We start from the raw sequence: 20548 nt of genomic DNA on the forward strand, positions 1-20548 counted from the left end.
TCATTTGTCAGTAGAGAGCCCTCTCCCCACATGACCTATAGATGACACTAGGCTTACGTAAACAAACTGACCTAGGTTGACCATTTTCATACTAGAGGTGCAATAAACCTTATCTGTGTTGAGTGAATCATATGGTCAAGTCTAGGGTCGGAGAACTCTGTAAGTTTCCACGTGCACGCGCACTCTGTCTCTGGGATCGATCATATTGACAGCTGATATGCAGGGGAGGAAACTTCTCACCAATAAATGGTCTTACCTGAAGACTTGTGAACCAGACAAACTTTGTAGCACGATGGCGTGTGATGTTTTTGTCTCCTTGTGGGCCGGCCGCAAGTAATAAAGCTTTCTTAAACTTGTTCACCGACTGACTGTGCAATGCTTGATAGATTAATATTTCTGACACATAATCATGCCATCGCTTACTTATCAATGGTTCGCTGTGTATATATGTGTTGTGTTTGTGTGTATGTGCATGTACTATGTGTTGTGTTTTATTTGTGTCAGTGTATATGTATGTGTTGTGATTGTGTGTATGTGTTGTGTATGTGTGTATATGTTGTGTGTGTTGTGTATGTGTGTGTTTATAATCCACTCCCCCTGATCTTGTTGTCTCAGATCTTCTATTGATCACACTGAGCACAAAATGTAGGCTACATAAATCAATGTGCTTCACTAGATAATAAAACAAATAGATAAAGGGCATAGGTTGTTAAGGCAAGTAAAAAATAGGCAAACACCTGTTGCTGACTGGTTGTTTCCGGCTGGCTGTCACCTGGTGACATCACCACTCCGTCAGCCATTCAAGTAACAGATGAGGGGAGCTAATTACATTTTCTCATTTTGGCAGAGTGCTTTGAGATAGCAGGGAGAGTCTACAGTATATGGGGTGAAGAGGAGGAATGAGGGTAGGGGGAGCGTGGGGAGAAGAGAGGAAGAAAGAGACGGATGAGTATAGAAGGAAAAGAGGAAAGGGAGAGAGGAATGAGTAAGGGGGGAGGAAAGACAGGACTCAATGGGGTGAGTGGATGAAGTGGGAGTTGGGGTGGAAGTAAGATCATTATGAGTCTGTCAAAGTAAATGGATGAGTTATGAAAGAAGGAGGTAATAATGATAGGATGTGGGGATTGGTTTACGTCATTGGTAAGAGCATTTGACTGGACTGGCTGACTGACTGACTGAAGTGGTTGCAAATTCAAATCCCCTTCTGTGTTGGTCTTTGGATCAAAGCGTCTGCTAAATTAATACAATATTGAGATATATATAGAGAAGCATGAGCGACTTGAAGACACAGATGTGAGAAGTGAAATAATAATTTGGGTGTGTGAGAGAGATAGGTTGAGAAACTCTGGGCTGCCTCCCTAGATATCCTGACCTGCAACCTTCTCTGGAGAAATCTATTGGACTTTTCCTACAATCTGACAAAACCCGCTGTTTAGGGCTTGCCTCTATTCCATCTTCATCCTAGGAATTTAAACAGAATACTGAAGCCATCACACAATCTCTTCAGGAAGATGATATTAAGTATAATCCTTCTCAGTGTGTATGTGGCTGATCAGCCACATACACACTGTCCACATTTCGGTGATGCTGACACAGAATAAAGGACAAAGAAATTGAAGTCGAAAAGAACCCAACGATCCTGAATGTGTTCCAAAAAATTGAAGAAGAGGATTAGGCTAGTAGGGAAAGGAACAATTGAACGTGCTGTATCTAACCAACTGTCTAACTTTCTCTCTCAGAACAACCTGCTTGACCCCAACCAATCGGGCTTCAAGACTGGCCACTCCACAGAGACTGCCCTCCTTTCAGTCACCACTGCCCTCCAGTCTGCCAGAGCGGCTTCCAGGTCATCCGTCATCATTCTGCTGGACCTTTCTGCAGCGTTTGATACGGTTAACCACCAGATCCTGCTCGCCAGACTTTCTGAGATGGGCATCACTGGCACTGCACTCCAGTGGATCTCATCCTACCTGTCGGGAAGATCCTACCAGGTTTCCTGGGGAGGCAAACTGTCAGGCCCTCGCCAGCTCTCCACTGGTGTCCCACAGGGCTCCGTCCTTGGACCCCTCCTCTTCTCTCTGTACACCACCTCACTTGGACCAATCATCACCTCCCATGGCTTCTCCTACCACTGCTACGCTGACGACACGCAGCTGTACCTGTCGTTCCCCCCGACCGATCCGGGGATCTCAGCTAGGATTGAGGCCTGCCTCACAGACATCTCCGCCTGGATGACCGAGCACCACCTCCAGCTGAACCTCGCCAAAACAGAACTTCTCATCATCCCGGCTAAACCCTCCATCTCCCACGATCTCTCAATCACCCTGGGATCAGCGACGGTGACCCCTTCATCCTCTGCCAGGAACCTTGGGGTTACCATGGTCTCCCGGTCGTGTAGATTCACCCTCTACAACATCCAGAAGATCAGGAGATACCAGTCTGAGCACTCAACCCAGCTGCTAGTCCAAGCACTTGTCCTCTCCAAGTTGGACTATTGCAACTCGCTGCTCGCTGGTCTCCCAGCATGTGCAACCCGCCCTCTTCAGAGGATTCAGAACGCAGCGGCCCGCCTGGTCTACAATCTACCCAGACGCTCCCATGTTACCCCGCTCCTCATCTCTCTCCACTGGCTACCTATCATGGCCCGTATCAGATTCAAGACCCTGGTATTGACCTTCCGAGCAGTGAACGGGACTGCACCCGTCTACATCAAGTCTCTCCTGCAGCCTTACACCCCCACCCGTCACCTACGGTCTTCTTCAGACAACCGCCTGGTGGTCCCACCGCTCAAGACCGCCCGGTCCCAACACAAGCTCTTCTCCTGTCCCCAGTGGTGGAATCAACTCCCCACCTCCATCAGAGACACTGACTGTCTCTCCACCTTCAAGAGAAGGCTCAAGACGCACTTGTTCCGGGAGTATAACGGTACTTAGGAATGGTTCGCTTGACCCGATGTTAGTTTCCTCAAGGATCACAATGACTCTTGCTCAGAGACTTGTTGCTCTTGTGGTTAGTGGTAACTGATTTACATTTTTTGTACTCGCTGTGATATATTGTTTTTATTATTGTTGCTTGTTTTTTCCACAGGTACACTTGCACTTATAGCGGTTCATGTTGTTTAATTGTAACTTGTTTAACTACATAAGGGGTGCCGTATAAAATGCTGAGATTGGGAAAGAGGAAAAGGTTAGCTGGTTCAAGATTAAAGTTGAGACAGGAGAGAGAGTGATTGTAAAAGTGAAAAGTGTGGCAGTTGCCCAAGCATGGCTACCTACCGCAACACCACTCCACAATGCAAAGATTTTAGCTCTCCCTCTATTACATTACATTTTCCATCCCTTTCTCACTTCTCTCATTCTCTCTACTCTACACCTTCACTCTCTCTCTCTCTCTCCACTCTTCATGGCTCACCATGCTATATATAGATATGCAGCTGTCTAAATCCTCTGTCTCTCCTCAGTAATTACAGACAAAACCAAATGATAAGATCTTATTCTGCAGTTCGAGCTATTTCTGAACAAGGTTGTTTTGATTGACACATCAATTAGGCCTACATTCATTAGGAGAGATGGAGGGTTGAATCAGTGTGCTGTGAGTAGCATACGTCATGACGTGTGCTACTAATTATAGCTGCTAGGAATTCTGAGTGAGATGTGGCAGAGCCCGATATGAATTGGTAGGCCTACTGCAGTAATTACACATGATAATGATGTGTGTGTGTTCACATATCGTGTGAGTACAATATATGTTTGTGTCAAATGGCCCAGATATACAGTGGCTCACCCAGTAAACACAATGTCTCTCTCTGTGTGTGTGTGTGTGTGTGTGTGTGTCTGTCTCTCTCTCTGTCCCTCTCTGTGTGTCTGTCTCTCTGTGTGTGTGTGTGTGTTTCTGTCTCTCTCTCTCTCTCTCTCTCTCTCTCTCTCTCTCTCTCTCTCTCTCTCTCTCTCTCTCTCTCTCTCTCTCTCTGTGTGTGTCTGTCTCTCACTCACACATATATGAAACAAACAGGCACTATACATTAATTAAATCCCAAATCAAGGCCGTAGCCATGGAGTCAACATTGGGGGGGACAAAATCTGCCGGGGAGTCTGAGGGTCCCCCACTGAAAACTTTTTACGTTTAGTTATGAATAGGATTAAAAAATGTTATTATAATTATGGACAGCGTGCGTGGTTGCCTGTCGTAGCATAGCACATTTATATTTTATTTATATTTTTATATTAATATATTGGGGGGGGACATTTTGACCAGATTTGAATTTTGGGGGGTATGTGTGTCCCCCAATATATATTATGATTAAGGCCCTGTCCCAAATACATGTATTTAACTACCAACAAAAATTATACATGCATTTATGAATATTGCATTATAGATGTCATATGAAAAGTTTTTAAATTATGTATGGGGATACATTTCAATGCTTTTGATAGCTCAGGGGAAAAGGCTATGAATTTAATGAATTACACAACACAGCAGATCAAACATGCACACAGTAGCCAGAGTGATTTCCAGGTATTGAGCTGATGGTCACCTCTATCCTCAGCTCCATCTGCTCCTCCCACTCTACCTTCCATCCGTCTACCCATTCATCCATCAAACTAGTTCAGCAATTAAATCTGTTCACCTTTTATCCTGACAATACCTAACCTGTTTTCTCTGCCTTCCCCTCCTCCCAATCCCTTCATCTCACAACTACATCCTTCCATCCCCTCCTGCCATACTGTTCTGTTTAATCAATACAGCCATACTGCTCTACAGCAGAGCCTTATGTGATTGGCTAATTGCCTTTGGCAGAAGGTGAGAACAGTCTGTCGACAGGGAACCAGGGAGACAAAATGTGCATGTGTGTGTGAGAAGGTGATTGATTGCTTTTCCATGGTGCATGCTATTCTCTTGACCACTGTTTTCTTTCTGTTTTTTATTACTCTTTGGAATACTAAGGTACACAGATGGACATGAAAAAGGGGACACTTGCTTTGTTTCTAAATCAATCCCAATAAATACTTTATTGAATCAGTACGCTTTCCGATGTCTGGCCACAATGGACAATATGCAAGTGCACCCACGAATGTTGAAAGTATGACGTGCATGAGTCTTAAATGCTTGATTACGAACACCAAAATATTGTATAGGACAATGCACTTCTGATCCTTGATCTTATGTAGCCTATTTTATTATTTTATAGCTGCGCTATTTTTATGTCGCTTTAAATGGATGTGTCTGCTAAATCAATCCAATGTAACTGACACGTGTTTCTAAAAGTTTAGAACAGCAAACAGGTGTGTGTTGGCCTACTAGGTCTATTTTACATAAAACGACACAAACGTTGTGTGCGTTAGCCTACATTATGTACACTGCGGTAAAACCAGGACAGAGAGAGGACTCATAGGTCACTAACTGTTTAGGTACACTTTTCTTTGGGGGAAAAAATAATTTAACCAGTCGGTCCAGTAGGACCAGATAGCGATTTCTGGAGTAGCCTATGCAGTGTAGCCTATGTCGTGGTCGAAATGCTTCGATTGCCATCGTGCGCTGGGTTCCTGTATTGATTGCGGACTTGCAGAGGCGCTGAGTTTGTCCCTCAAACTACCCTGTAAACTCTCGGGTTGCCAGGTTTCTGATACACACTCTTTATTTTCGCTCAGTATTGAAAACGGGGCACGGCCAAGGCGCATGCATTAGATTGGGGGATGTTTCAACCTGGCAAGCCAATTTAATCGCAGTCTGGCTACCACTGTACGGTACTAGAGAGTTAAGCGATAAACCCCTTCAAAAAATCACCGAACTAGAAGTGTTCATAAAAAACATTTGGAAATATAACGTTAGTTAAATATTCCAGTTATCTGGATAGTGTGTTTATGTGATCTGATTTTATCGTCTTTCTGTGAAGTAATCGTGGGTGACAAACTCAACCGTGGGACTGCAGGAAGGTAAAATGAGCTCTCGCTTCGACGGACGCCATTGCATTGTTTACATCGTACAAAATAGCTAACATGTCCGGATCAACCCCAATCCCATGGGACGTCCCAAACCGAGGCTTCGATGTTAGACTGTTTTAAATTTTGTGTGTAAATTCAGTAATGAGTTAATCCTTAAATTTTTTGTAAGATTTATGTTCATGAAGCCTCTTATTAACAACATTAGGCGAGAATGACAGTTTGCGTCTATTGCCCTTTTCTTTCGACTACAGAGTAGGACAGGTGAGGGAGATGTCACATTACTCATCTTCGCGAGGCTCTTCCCGGAACACCGATTGCAAGGTGTACGTCGGTGATTTGGGCAACGGTGCCGCCAAAGGTGAACTGGAGAGGGCATTCAGCTACTACGGTCCTCTGCGCAGCGTATGGGTGGCTAGGAACCCACCCGGGTTCGCCTTCGTGGAGTACGAGGATGCGCGAGATGCGGAGGACGCGGTGAAGGGGATGGATGGAAAGTGAGTGTTGATTGTAGCTTTAGCGTGTCCGTGGAGAATGTTACTTCATATTTTTGTGTGTTAACTCATCTTGTTTTATTATGTCCCTCTCAGGGTGATGTGTGGCTCTCGAATCCGTGTGGAGCTCTCTACAGGCATGTCCAGAAAGAGTCGCCATGGCCGTCCCAGCCGGCGGCATTTTGACCCCAACGACAGATGTTACCAGTGTGGCGACAGGGGCCACTATGCCTATGACTGCTACCGTTTCAACAAGAGAGGAGGGGGTCGGCGCAGCAGGTGGAGATACTCAGCAAGCTGACTCACACAAGTGAACACACATATACACTAGTGGACACATAGCCTACACACCTGGCACAGGCTCACAGAGACACAGAAACAGATGAGGGCTGTAACGGTACACAGAAGTCACGGTTCAGAACGTACCACCGTCTTGGTGTCACGGTTCGGTACGAGTTCGGTAAAACAGGAAACAGCAACCAATCCCAAATGCTAGGTTTCTTTTCATATTACTTAATGCCGCAGCATAAAGTTTGTCAATCTTTTCACAACATGAACATGGGAACCTTTTTCCATTTGGAGCTCTTGAGATATTTGAGCTTTAAAGTTTGATGAGTGTGTGTCACATTCATATTGGCAGACTCTCACTTATCTAGCCTAGACGACACACAAATACTCACAGAGATGTCTTTGTTTACAGGTGCAAGTGTTGATTCATCAAACTGTTTCAGATGAACTTTAATAAGTTATGCAGGCCTCAGGATCTCTCTGAGGCCTTGTGGTTTTCAGTCAAAGGTGGCAGTTGTGTCTTTCCAATTTGTGCATTAGGAAACAAAATAGGCCAATCACAGCCATGTATCTCCTCCTTAAGACCAACCATTAGAGTGTGTCTGCCCCTATGGAACAATCACAGCCTTGTGTCTACTCATATCCTAGGTCACGCTCTCGTTCCCATTCTCGTTCCCGGTCCAGATCTCATGGTCGCCGATACCGTTCCCGCAGCCGTAGCAACGGACGGTAAGTTCCCATGGGTTACTACAAGCTTTCTCAACAGGAGTATCCCCCCAATGAGATCATATACCCTGCAGAGCTGTGTGCTCTCCTGCTCCTGTCTTGATCATGTGCCATCTCTCTATCCTAGCAGCCGGCATCGCTCTCCCTCATACTCCAAGCGCAGGAGCAGGTAAGACTGTGGCTGCAGATGAACAGGCCTGTTGTCTGTTGTGACTGAGTTAACATGGAGTGCTCCATCCTCCCCTTCCACTAGGTCTGGTTCCCCTACTCGCTCCAAGTCCAGGAGCCCTGTGAGAAGGTGAGCTGTTGTCAACATGGCATAGCTAAAGCATTCCTACTCTTCTCCACTGAGAGGCTTTGAGTGGACTCCTATGGTGTTTTGTTTTTGAATTTATACGGGCTTGCTCTTTTGGCAAGGGGTAGAGAGGACAGCACTGATGAAACATGGACGAAAAGTCCTGCTTCTCTGACATCTCAGGCAATGTGAACGTGATAGGCTAAGAGATGTATTTTCCTGTGTAGTCACTCCAGGTCTCGCTCCAGGTCAGCTCCCCGGGCCAGAGGGCGCCCTGCCTCGCGCTCTCGTTCCCCCTCCCCCAGTCGCAAGAGGACCAGGTAAGCCCTGCCCCCCCTCTCCTTAGTCTCTGTGCCTCCATACGTTTTAACTGTCTGTCCTCCAGCTCCTGTTCCTAACACTACTGTTAATCTACAGTTGCTGTGGATGTTTTAGAATGTTTTTTCAAATGTGATTCCATGAGGAGCCTCCGAAGAAACCCTCCCCCCCCCCTTGTCCCCGCCCTCCCGTACTCAGTGTTCCACACAGTTGTTCTAACTGAGGACAGTTGTAGTGTGCTAGCCATCGATGGGGTGTTCTTGGGTAAGGGTTAGGGTGGCAGACACTCCTCCTTCCTTCAACTTCCGGCTGTCGGCGTCTTCTACCGGAAGACTTTCCTCTCTCCCAACGGCAGTGCAGAGCGATCCCACCCTCCCACCCCCCATCACCTAGAGAGTCCTGACTGCTGCTGGAGATGGATGGAGGAAAGATGGAGACCCTGGGGCCGGGGGGATTCCAGATGGAAGATAGAGATGAGCTAGGAACTGTCCTTTATCTGCGTTGTAGTCTTTAATGTTAACACTGCAGGCTTGTTTAATACTGTTGGATATGACTACTTCACTCCACTGAAAGGCTGAAGAAGCTGCAGTCTCAGAATTAGGGGCGGGGGATGTTTAGGGGGTGGATAGTGGGGGGCAGGGTTGTAAAAGTTCTAGGGATGAGATGGAATGAGAGACAGAGGGAGAATGGGGGGGGTCTTCTCTTTTCTCTTCTTCAGATCCCTCCATACAGCCTCAGTTTGACTAGTTCTTCAGAGAGAGAACCTCACCCCCCCTCCCCTCAACCCTCCCCCCTCCTCCTCCTCAGTGGTGACTAGACAGCGGTGATCTGCAGTGGGCCTGTGTGTTTTCATTTCCTTTTAAAGCGAGTGGATGAGCCCAGGGTCAGCCTGGTGGTGTGTGCGTCCAGCCGGAGGGTGACCACAGCTGGCCAGACACCCGCCCAGTCAGCCTGGCCTTCCCCTCCACTGCGGGGGGTTTAGAGAGAGGTCGACCTTCCGTCCGACCGGCTACAGATCCGACTGACAGACGCACCCACCCACCCTGCCTGCACACACACAGTTGTTCCAAAGCACGCGTCCCTCCCAGAGTCAGCCAGAATCAGCCAGCGGCAGATGAGAACACCGCTGAGCTCCGTTCAGACGACCAGTTAAACCCCCTACTACAGTCCCTACCTACCTACCTACCTGCCTGAGGGCTTAGCTTCTGAGAGGGAGACGAGAGATCAGACTTCAAGACCCTCCGAGTGTGTCTTCCAGTTCTAGCATCCGTCGCTTCTCTGTTCATGTTGTATCTGCCACTGTCTCCAAAGGTAACCAAACCTAAAACAACAACAAGTTGAAATTATGTCATTTGATTTGGTCAAAACACATGGGACTTGCCTAGTTTGTCTGATACTGTCCCTAACTTTACTTTACAGACACACACTAACTCTAAACCACTGTTGGGCATGCACAGTAAGGTTTTGTGTGTATGTGCGTGTATGTTTGTGTGTGATGAGAGAAAGTTGGTGTGAATTTCAAATGACACCTAATTTGGTTCAATTCCACATTTTATTGACACTACTGTCTAATCCCATGTGATACTGGTATCATAACCGTAGTAATAACTCAATTTACAGTAACTACTACTTCTAAAAGACAGGCGATATCTCAGTGGTGGCTTTGTACATACAATATTTGCTTAACATGGTCACGGTGGCCTAGATTGGGCCACGATGGTAGGTTTACATTGGAGAGTAAGTCAAATGTCTACACTGTGGTGATATTAAGTTAACAATGCAGGGGTCATTGGGTTTCTGTACAGGCTTGGACTTGTGTGTCAAAGACAAGCTGATTCGTTTCATCATTGATATGGTTGTAGGGTCTAAGGAGGGATTATTGGTTAGGGGTGTTGTGTTTGAGTTATTGAAGGTCCTCTGCTCTTGCCCTAGTCTGGAAGGCCTTGGCCTCTATGTTGTTTTGATTTGGTCATTTAGACTCCTCATGGACTCTCAACAGACTGCCCTCCATTTCCTTGATCTCAGGGACTTCTGCCATACAATGGGGGTCACCCTCTGATGTTTAAGGTTACAGGACCTTTATCACACATGTTCACATAAGCACTGTCAGGCCTTAGACAAGGCAGCCCCCCAGCCATTTTGTGTTCTACTAGTTGCACTGACACTTGTTTCTGGTGCGCTGGAGAGATGAAGGACTTTGGCCTTCAAATGACCTGGGTACGACTGCTTTGCCATCGGATACCAAGCCTCCTGGTCCAGGGAAATGGGCTGTGGTAGGTCTGAGAGCCATGTGAGACAGGCAGGCCAGCAAGCAGGATTGGTGTTGGGTTGGGTTACATACAGGGGTCAGCTGGTCATAGTTGTGAGAAAGTTGTCAGGCCCTCTCTTACCCGGCACTCACCCTCCTGTCTGGTGTGTTACAGTCGTTCCAGATCAGCCAGCCCGAAGAGGAGCCAGACCCCGGGAAACTGAACCAGGAAGAAAGCCCCCATCCATAAAACAATCTGTTATTACAGCCCAGCAGCTTGTCAAGGATTTCTTTCTTGATGTTTTGCATATTTGTGTTTGAATAGCTGTCAGTGATTTGTTTCCTCTTAGTACCTCAGAGTAACACCTGCGTCTGAACCGCCCCAAACATGCATTTTAAGTACCCCGACCTGCATGCCTTACCTGATGATTACGATGTCACATTCCTAGTGCGTATGTTTCCCATGTCTACGTCTACTGCTCTTTTTAATTACTCAAATCATTTCTAGCAAATCATTTTCATGATTTATTGGATTTCTTTGGAAACGATCTCTGTTTGTATTTGATCTAGATTCAGAGTGAGATTAAGTTATAGTGCTGTACTGGGCTGTGTTGTTCTTTTCAGTTAAAGCTGTTCCAGTTTGCAAGCAGTAGCAGTTTATTTTGAAATAAACCTGTACACAGTTTTTATGTGTTCTTTTTTAGAATCTAAGTAATGGTACTGTCACCATTATGTTTCCCTTTGTATATAAACTGCCACCTGGGTGTTGAGATGGTGAGAAAAGTTGTAAGAACCCTGGAGTGGTGATGTTGTTTTCCTGGTATATAAAGCACAGATGCCAGCCCAAAGTTTCTACTACTTGATGCTGGGGTGACATGTCCTCTGGGCTCGTTGGGTTTATTTATCTGAGTATCTGGATAACTACATTTACCTTTACCTTGCTTCTTTTCAACCTTCATAAGTTTCACCAAAACACTGGGCCTACTCGTATCAGACACTACAGAAGCACAGATTGCATCTGTTGATAGAAATGGTTTGATTTTTTAATGAAACTGCTTGAATTTTACAAGCGGTATTTGATTGAGTATATCCTTTTCCAATCATGAAACGCCTGAATCTATACTAAGCATTGCCATTGGGTCACGATTGAGATGATTTTGAAATTGACGTAAAGCCAATTGGAGCACGCTGTGACTGTATGAGGCGTGTCCATTGGAGTGTCGTTTTCTTCACTTTTCCGTCCATTTCGCTCCGTCACCACTATCAACCTTTTTAACTGGGACAACATGGCTACGCAGACGGGCCGTTATTACAGCGAAGGCGGTAGGGCAACGAAAAGACAAAAAACCGACAACGACGGAATGGCCACAGTAAGTGATGACTAAATGTCCCTACACGAATAATATATCAGGCTGCATTCACAAGCTATATTTTAACTTTTTGCATTTAAAAAAACAATCAAACTCGTCATAGACATAACGCGATGGTTCATGGATTTCGTAGCTATCTGTAGCTAGCTGTCGGCCAGCTAGCAGAAGCTTGCTTCGTATCCACGCGAGCTGCCAAAACATCGAAAAAGCATTTGACTGAGTATGCGTTTTTGGACCTGCTTTCGATTTTCTCTTGTGTACTAATGCAAGTGAGACCGTGATAGTTTTCCCTCGGAAGTCTATTCGTGGTTACTAAAGCAGATTATTGATTTGAATGAATGGGGTGCAATTCAGGCCACGCCATATGGACTGAATGTTAGCTCACCAGCAAGCGTGAGCTAGCTACCGTACCGCTTTGTTGAAACGTTATCGGCGTACAAGACGGGAAAGAAGTCGACGCAATGAACGGCGAAGTATATTTATTGTCCCGTACTGTGTTGACTAGTTACGACGATAAAACTATACATGACCTTAACCATTTTAGGAATTCCAGATTGACTTTATTCAAATTGTGTTGAACAACCCATCCCCCACCGGTTTCGGCCTCGGGGTTCATTGTACGCTTATGTCCTCATTGTTTCGAAACATCTCTTTGTGCGTAACCGTAGTAGTTTGTTATAATTCTAGCTAAAGCGCAATATTTAGAGTACATTCACGGCATTCTAGAAGTTGGCTTTCTTTAAAACGATGCCATACGAGCCGGTGATTGGTAGTCTGTACGGCGGTATTGACCAACGCTTTCGTAAAATGATAAGTAGATTTAAGTTGTAATTAAATTTCTCATGTTTGCAGGAGGGCTATGATGACCCACACAAGACCCTTCCTTCCGTGGTGGTGCACGTGAGGGGGCTGGTTGATGGTATCACAGAAGCGGACCTTGTGGAGGCCCTGCAAGAATTTGGCCCAATCAGGTGAGCAACTACAGGTCGATGGTAACTAACTTGCTGACAGTGATTTGTTTTGAAATATGGCATGCATCATAGTTGGTCTAACGGGAAATACAATGCTGCTTTATTTGTCTGTAGGAATGCGTCATGTGTAAAGGAATGTGTGTGTTGTCAGAGGAACTGACCTGACCCTGTGACTTCAACGCATTCTTTTTTTTAACTTTGGTTGCAGTCTTTTTAATGTGTGAATCCACCTAAAATGTCCTTCCATGTGGTTAGATTAAGTACTTTAAGCCTGGCAGTGTTATTTTTACCAGTGTTGTCTGAGCTTTGCAGTGTTAACAGCACCCGCTTCTCTTCTCAGCTACGTGGTGGTGATGCCCAAGAAGCGTCAAGCCCTGGTGGAGTACGAGGACATGAATGGCTCGTCCACTGCCGTCACCTACGCTAACGACAACCAGGTGTACATTGCTGGACACCCGGCCTTCATCAACTACTCCACCAGCCAGAAGATCTCTCGGCCTGGAGACCCGGATGACGCCCGCAGCGTCAACAACGTCCTCCTGCTCACCATTATGAACCCCATCTATCCAGTCACCACGGTAACGGCATAGTCGGATCCCCACAGTGTGTGAATTATTGTCTCGTATGATTTGTAAAAATGCATGTCTATAATGTGTTTTTCAGGATGTCCTCTATACCATCTGCAACAATTGTGGCCCTGTCCAAAGGATCGTCATCTTCAGGAAGAACGGTGTCCAGGCCATGGTTGAATATCCTTTTTAAAACTCCATGGTTATGGCCATTTGTAACAAGTGCAGGTCCATTGGAATTATTTGTTCCTGCTCCTATTTGACTCTCCCCCAGTGTCCTATCTAAACTTCCTAATAAACTGCCTGCTAATGTTTTTGAATGTCTGGACTATAGGCATTGCCTTAATAAAAGGGGGGGGAGATTGGACGTGGGGGATCGAAAGAGAAATGTAATTTGATTCTACCTGTATAAAAGATAGTGATGGCAGCATAATGTAGGAACGTTGGCTTTCAATGCAATGCTCTCCCTGGTTTTAGATGGTTTAGCTTACCTCGACTCCACCTCTTTTTATACAACCTCAGGATTCCTTAGCGAAGCTAACAAGGTCTCAACATACTTCAGTTGTGTTGAGTCTGGGAATGTTATTGTTTTTAGTGTGGATATATATATATATATATATATCACAAACACAGGTAATAAGTGTGTTTTAAAGGAACTAGTGTTCAGTAGCTGTATGAAACATGCCCTAGCCCGTGGCCTTGCTCCCTCTTGTCTTGTCGGTTCCTTGATTCCCTCGATCCACGTTTGACTCTGTGCAGAGTGCACAGCGAGCCAAAGCTTCCCTCAACGGAGCCGACATCTACTCTGGCTGCTGCACCCTAAAGATTGAATATGCCAAGGTGAGCACATACAACCCCTCCACACACTAATAAACAGCTACCTGTACAGACAGGCTATTTACAACAAGTTCTATAACATTTACGACCCTGTTGTACTCGACAGACAAGATAGCAGGCCAGGTGTTGTAATACTGTAAGGGTGTCATCATTTTTGTATTTATTTCTTGCCATTAGCCGACGCGCCTTAATGTCTTCAAGAACGACCAGGACACATGGGACTATACCAACCCCAACCTGGGCGCCCAAGGTAACACACCTGTCCAAGTGGTCTTTTTTGTCACTACCCAGCACCCTTAGTGCCACTGGGGGAGGGGAGGGTAGAGCTTCCAGAATAGCACCACTCAGCATAGATGGTACTCAAGGCTGGACACTCAATTCTGTGTCTTACATATGGCTTGTAATGGATTGGCTATACTATTTGGGCTAGCACTGTTACAAGCTGGGAGCTGGGAAATGGAAGGTTCAGCCAGGGGATGTTGAGTCTTGTCTCAGTGGTGTTATGACTGAGGCATTTGAGGGGTTGTACTGACAAACAGCAAGTATGCTAAGAGCAGCTGGAATCGTGGACGGACAGCTTTATGAGCTGCTTAATCTGACCAGTCCAAAAACATGCCGACATTGTCTGCAGCAGGAAACCGAAGGGAGAATAGATGCACTATGCATATCAGAATATAGCATGTTATCTTCCTGTCTGGAATTCTAGTCTAGTTATTTTTCTAGAATGAGATGAACCGCATTGGTCTAAGTTAGCTTCTACCATTTCATAAGAAGACTAGGTTTTCCTAGTAAGTTCCGCATCATGATTGAACTTCTGCCAAATATCCCTGGCATTCCACCCATGTAACACAAACAGACGTAAGCTATGCCCTCATAGTTTGCTGTGACGCCCAGCAGCAGCTTTTTATTTTGCTGCTTCCTGATTCCTTGGACATACTTTTTAGGCCGGCTACTCTGTATTCATAGTCAGTCTTAAAGCAGGTACTTAGTTCCTTTTTGTTATGCACCAGTCACTTCTGAATCCTCCGCTGCCTCCCAACATCCAGCTGCTCCTACCACACCTGCTGTCCAGGTGGTCAGGGCTGTCCTTCACATCTCCAGCTCATCTCCCTCTCCCTGCCCAGGGGAACAACAACACATTTCCATGCTCTCTTGGGGAAGAGTCAGACACATTGTTGACTAAATCAATACTACTTCTAAGGACACATCCAGTCTCTTTAGTGAACTGAGGAACACTGCACAGTCCATCCACGCACCCTCTCCGACATTGAGCCAAGAGGTAGACTGCAACAAGATGTTGAGACCAGAGACACTCCTTCAACAGTCGTACAACTGACTGATACCCCCCATGCCTCTCCACCACCCCAGTCTCGTCATTTCAACCTCAGCAACATAATCTACAGATCCAAGAAGACACGCTGTACCTCCCACAGTACAACACATTGTTCATTCTGGCTGGGGTGGGGGGGGATTCGGGGTTGTTTGTACCTCTCAACCGCCCGGTTCCCTCCCCTTCCTGCCCCACTCCCAGTTTTTGTGACCAAGTCAGATGCCAGACACATTGAAACACTGCTCCTCTTCCTCCTCCACCCAACAACCCACACCTGCGTCATCACCGCCACCGTAAACCACTGATGACATGGAACCCTTGTCTGTGCGGTCGATTCGGAGGCAGACAAAAACAGGCTCACTTAGTGACAGACGGAGCAGAGCAAAACACCACAACTGATCAACCATACTGATTATGTCAACCAGTCGTTCAGCACCCATGGCCTGTCCTGGCCGTCTCTCAACCGGCCTGTTTCAGGACTGTGGGGGGATGGTATGGGCCATCTCACACTTTTGTTCCAGGTGTTTATCAACACATCAATGGGACACTTTACTTCACAACTACATCACCCAGAATCCGTCACTCCACTCCTCTGATGTCGATGATTCCACTGATTCCATTGGTCAGGCCGCAGCCTATAAAAGCTGATGAAGACGACACTGCTGACAACACGCCCCCCAAGTATGCAGGCACATTCAGGCAGGCCTACTCTGACCCACAGATACCTACCTATGCACCACATCATGGACTCGGGTGTTTTCTTATACCTCTATTCTCTCCTCCTTCCTGTTCTGACTACATACTTTCCTGTCTAGCTCACCCCTTTCTGAATACAGCTCCATTGTGAGATGTTGGCATCCTGTTAGCACCTGTGTAACACCTTCCATGTGATGCAGGTGTGGCAATTTACGCCTAGAGAGGACCCTGCCTCCCCAATCTGGGAATTATACCCAGTGGTCGTCCAATGGTAAGCAGGATAAGCCGCTCGGAGGATGGAGCAACTGGGGCAATTACTGCTTGATAAAGGATTCAAGGAAGTCCCAAAGGTGAAAACGGTGCTCTTGTGCCCCCCCCACCCCCACCCCCAAGAGGATGGGAGTGAGTGGATGGATGGATGAAACAAACATGGATGGAGAGATAGGAGAGGTTCCAAGTTACTGCCAATGTTGTGCCTATGCTGTAAGTAATCTGCTCCCCCTGTCTGGGAAACAGTAGCAGCACAACACCTGCAACACTCAAGATTCTCCTCACCACATGATTTTCAAGTGACTCCATTTTAGACCCTAATCACTTTATTTTCTTTTGTGGGCGGGTTCTTTTTTTGCTGCCAAGACTCTGCAAATGGAGCCTACAATGTTGTCCTGCATTTGTTTGTCCTCTGGTTTTTACTCATGTCTGTTGCCAGGATTGTACCAAATACCTGAAGCTCCAGGTTGACTTGGTGTATGGGTGCTGGGGGGTGCATATGTGCCAAACTGTGTATATCATTTTCCAATGTCCAATTACCTAAATTAATAAAGCTTGTGTTTTAAAAGTACAGTTTACTCGAAATGCAAATGAACGTTTGCCACTTGGGTATTAGTAGTGGGGTAGTTGTGCTCTTTATTTAAGGGCAGGGTGTTGATATGCATTTTGTGTAAACTACCCCTTTTAAAAATGGTTTATTGCTTGAATGCAATCTGGCCTGAGATGTTAAGACATTACTGTCGTTAGTACATCAGGTGTTGCAGTAAGCAAGCCCTGACCCTGTCCTGATGTGGACTAAGCAGTGTTTTGATAGCGTTGTCCTGATTTGATGTGTTGCCAGTGTGTTGTGGAGGTGGATTTACCTGAGTTTGACTCTATTATATGTGTACCTGTACAGATGCTGAGGCTGATGGAAATGGGAGCAATTCAGGTGTGTGTGCAAAACCATTAGTTAGGTATCATATCCCTCCACCCCTTTCACACACCACCAATTCAAATCCCATGCCCTGTTTCTTGGCCATTTATTTGAAACCAATATTAACCAAGCTGTTGTCTTTTTGTTCGAGTCATTCTAGGGCTAAAGCATTTGGCATGTTGGTTGTAGCCTAACATCAGGACTGTTTAGTTTGATAACATATTTTATTCCAGTTCTTAAATGGTAGCACATTTAGCATAGATGTTGCCTGTTGTAGAACTATTGGTTTGGTTTTTGGGTATTGCTGCAGCAATCAGTGCCAAGTATCGCTCCCTACTCTGATCGCATGAATGAACATGTTTAAGCAAGTGATTCCTGGTGTGGACGTTCTGATGTAATCTGTATTTGTCACAGAGGGGTCAATGTCACAATACCCTAGCTGAGGAATAAGGAACATTTGGCATTTAAGTTTTTGCGTTAGTCTGGCAGAACTTGACGCTTATGGTTAAAAGTGCTCTTTTAGATTGGCTGGTTGGTTGTTTTCACTATGAATCCATCTATACTGTCTCTGAACTGGCAAATCAACGGTCTGTCCCTTCACATCTATCACTTTCTTTCTCCATATCCTCTTCCTACTTCTCTCCCTGTGCCTTACTTCTCCTCAGATGTGAATGCCAACCCCAACAAGCGGCAGAGACAGCCTGCTCTGCTGGGAGACCACCCTCCAGAGTACGGTAAGCCTCTCAGGCTCCTGGGGACCACACTACTGAGCTGTACCCCCTCAGTCAGCCATTTTCTTTAAATGATATAATGGGACCGACACAATTCTGTAAGGAGATTGGATTTCCCCACAGTGGCAGATAAGTGGTGCTGTGTAGTCAAACTCTGTAGTCAGTTCCTCATAAAATTTTTTGCATGCTGTGTGCCAGTCTAACGTGACCATGGCCAGCAAAATCCCTTTAGTTGACCTCTGTCACGGTCATGTCTCCTATTCGTGCAGGTGGACAGGGTGGGTACGGGTACGGATACGACGAGAGCTACGGCCCACCGCCCCACGAGGGACGCCGTATGGGCCCACCAATGAGAGGGCGTGGTGGGCGCGGCGGCTACGGTGCCCCAGGCTATGGACCCCCTCCCCCGCCCCCTGGCGAGTACAGTGCCCACGCAGACTCCCCTGTCGTCATGGTGTACGGCCTGGAGGCTCTCAAGATGAATGCAGACAGGGTCTTCAATGTCTTCTGTCTCTATGGCAATGTCGAGAGGGTGAGTTTGAATGTGTAGGCGTGCCTTCAGTAGCAGTCTTTGATACTTTGGAGTTGTCATGTCTTCCTGAAGAGTAGGATATAAGCGCTCCATTTGGACAGTTGAGTGGCCAGTTTAATAAACGTTAGTATGAGTACCCTTAATATCTGGTGACACTTCGCTAACCCCTGCCCCCACAACCACCAGGTGAAGTTCATGAAGAGCAAACCTGGAGCCGCCATGGTGGAGATGGGAGACTGCTATGCCGTTGACCGTGCCATCACCCACCTCAACAACAACTTCCTGTTTGGACAGAAGCTGAACGTCTGGTGAGGATGCCCACTGTAGCTAGACATGGCTCTAGACGCCTCTGTCTCGCTCACCTGGTTTCTTCACTCATTTACTTTCACTCATTAGATTATTTTTTGTCAAGTTGCTATGTGTATCACAATGTTTTAGTTTGTTCCTGATGTTCCCTAATCCACCTGCCTCTCCTCTCCAGTGTGTCCAAGCAGCAGGCGATCATGCCAGGACAGTCCTACGAGCTGGAAGACGGTTCCACCAGTTTCAAAGATTTCCATGGTTCCCGTAACAACCGCTTCACCTCCCCCGAGCAGGCTGCCAAGAACCGCATCCAGCACCCCAGCAACGTGCTGCACTTCTTTAACGCCCAGCCTGACGCCTCCGTCGAGGTCTTCTCTCAGGTGGGTGCCCAAGAGGGTCCTTTTCAAAAAGTCACATGGAATATTCGCATGCTAGTTTGTATTGTTTTGCTATATCGTAGCATTTTTGTTGTTGAAATGTAATTTGGTGTAGATTGCAGTCTGCTTTGCTTGTTCCACTCGTGTCTAACCAGCTGGGGCGCTTTTTTCTTTTCTAGATCTGTGAAGAACTGGGTGTCAAGAGCCCCATCAACATCAAATTGTTCACAGGAAAGGGTGTGACATAGTTTTCTTCGGTATAATTGTATCTATATGCTGGTGTACCCATGTTCTAATGCTTGTGTTTGGTGGACCAGGGGGGGCAGCGACCAGCGAGCGCAGCTCTTCAGGCTTGCTAGAGTGGGAGTCCATCAACGATGCCATGGAGGCCCTGTCCATGATGAACCACTACCAGATGAAAAACTCCAGTACGTCCTCACGTTAGTCCCTTTCTTTTTGCCCATTCCGCTGGGCCCGTATCAGCCTTGCAACAGTCTACACATCAGCCATGTTACAGACTCACAGCTCAGCAGTGTAAAAGCCTAGACCTGGGGTGTTCAATCCTGGTCCTCGAGAGCCCCTGTCCTGCATGTTTTAGATGTTTCCTTGCTCCAGCACACCTGATTCAAATGAATGGGTTGTTATCAAGCTCTGTGGAAGCCGGGTAATGACCATTCTTTTGAATCAGGTGTGCTGGAGCAGGGAAACATCTAAAACATGCAGGACAGGGGCTCTTGAGGACCAGGATTGAACACCCCTGGCCTAGACGTAGAAATTAATGTACTGATCAGTTAAACCTATTTTGTGCCTAACACTTTCTGTCTGTCTCCCCTCAGCTGGTCCTTACCCCTACACCCTCAAGCTGTGCTTCTCAACTGCGCAGCACACAAACTGAGCCCATTCTGGCCATCGCCATGGAGATCGTTCTAACCTATATCCCTACAGCTCCATTTCACATTGTGTTCTTTCCAGACTGTTAGTTGTAGGGAGTTTGTGTGTCTGCAGTCATGCCCTCCTGTCCTTATTCTTTGGTATTATTAACATCATAAAAGATGGATTAAATGTGATAAATGTTGTGGATAAACAATTTTTATGCCTGGCGGATGAATAAGAACATGCTTTTTGTAATGTTGTTTTGAAAATTTTACGATAGCTCCCATGTTGAATCGTTGCTTATTTTGTTTTATTTTTTATTATTGCTGTCTGCTCAGTACTGCACCTGCGTACACAAACATGTCCATGTCCATATGTTGAGGAGGGAGAGTGCTTCTTTTGTTGTAAGAAAAATTAAAACCAATTTGAATAAAAGCTTGCTTTCTCCAGTTACTGGTTTTACAC

At 46.2% G+C, this 20548-nt stretch overlaps 2 protein-coding genes across 7 annotated transcripts; both read left to right on the forward strand.

Moving 5' to 3' along the window:
* Window positions 1-5698: 5698 nt before the first annotated feature.
* LOC134029498 (serine/arginine-rich splicing factor 7-like) lies at window positions 5699-10991 on the forward strand. Of its 3 annotated transcripts, none has more exons than XM_062473618.1 (8): window positions 5699-5933; window positions 6194-6436; window positions 6530-6712; window positions 7370-7450; window positions 7575-7616; window positions 7701-7745; window positions 7970-8062; window positions 8926-10991. In XM_062473618.1, exons 2-8 carry the CDS (start codon window positions 6213-6215, stop codon window positions 8978-8980), a joined length of 723 nt encoding a protein of 240 aa, XP_062329602.1. In that variant the 5' UTR covers window positions 5699-5933; window positions 6194-6212; the 3' UTR covers window positions 8981-10991. The 3 variants fall into 3 exon arrangements, with proteins under 3 accessions (XP_062329602.1, XP_062329603.1, XP_062329604.1); XM_062473619.1 differs by having other exon boundaries at window positions 7578-7616; XM_062473620.1 differs by having other exon boundaries at window positions 5700-5933; window positions 10484-10991.
* A 528-nt stretch (window positions 10992-11519) lies between these two features.
* LOC134029497 (heterogeneous nuclear ribonucleoprotein L-like) lies at window positions 11520-20532 on the forward strand. Of its 4 annotated transcripts, none has more exons than XM_062473614.1 (14): window positions 11520-11678; window positions 12531-12649; window positions 12990-13227; window positions 13313-13398; window positions 13962-14058; window positions 14233-14305; window positions 17250-17282; window positions 17933-18001; window positions 18268-18530; window positions 18717-18838; window positions 19012-19213; window positions 19390-19447; window positions 19528-19650; window positions 20047-20532. In XM_062473614.1, the coding sequence occupies exons 1-14, from the start codon at window positions 11595-11597 to the stop codon at window positions 20103-20105; spliced, it is 1626 nt and encodes a 541-aa protein (XP_062329598.1). In that variant the 5' UTR covers window positions 11520-11594; the 3' UTR covers window positions 20106-20532. The 4 variants fall into 4 exon arrangements, with proteins under 4 accessions (XP_062329598.1, XP_062329600.1, XP_062329599.1 ...); XM_062473616.1 differs by having other exon boundaries at window positions 19528-19638; XM_062473615.1 differs by having other exon boundaries at window positions 19390-19443; window positions 19530-19650.
* The last annotated feature ends 16 nt before the right edge of the window (window positions 20533-20548 follow it).

Source organism: Osmerus eperlanus, chromosome 11 (genome assembly GCF_963692335.1).
Source record: "Osmerus eperlanus chromosome 11, fOsmEpe2.1, whole genome shotgun sequence".
In the NCBI taxonomy this organism is placed as follows: domain Eukaryota; kingdom Metazoa; phylum Chordata; class Actinopteri; order Osmeriformes; family Osmeridae; genus Osmerus; species Osmerus eperlanus.

Bases quoted from the DNA above. Each gene is read 5' to 3' on its own strand.
- LOC134029498 (XM_062473618.1), top strand. From the start codon at position 6,213: ATGTCACATTACTCATCTTCGCGAGGCTCTTCCCGGAACACCGATTGC. The intron at 7,451-7,574 runs GTAAGTTCCCAT...TCTCTATCCTAG, and splicing joins CGCAGCCGTAGCAACGGACG to CAGCCGGCATCGCTCTCCCT. The intron at 7,617-7,700 runs GTAAGACTGTGG...CCCTTCCACTAG, and splicing joins TACTCCAAGCGCAGGAGCAG to GTCTGGTTCCCCTACTCGCT.
- LOC134029497 (XM_062473614.1), top strand. From the start codon at position 11,595: ATGGCTACGCAGACGGGCCGTTATTACAGCGAAGGCGGTAGGGCAACG. The intron at 13,399-13,961 runs ATATCCTTTTTA...CCCTCGATCCAC, and splicing joins GGTGTCCAGGCCATGGTTGA to GTTTGACTCTGTGCAGAGTG. The intron at 19,214-19,389 runs GTGGGTGCCCAA...TTTCTTTTCTAG, and splicing joins CCGTCGAGGTCTTCTCTCAG to ATCTGTGAAGAACTGGGTGT.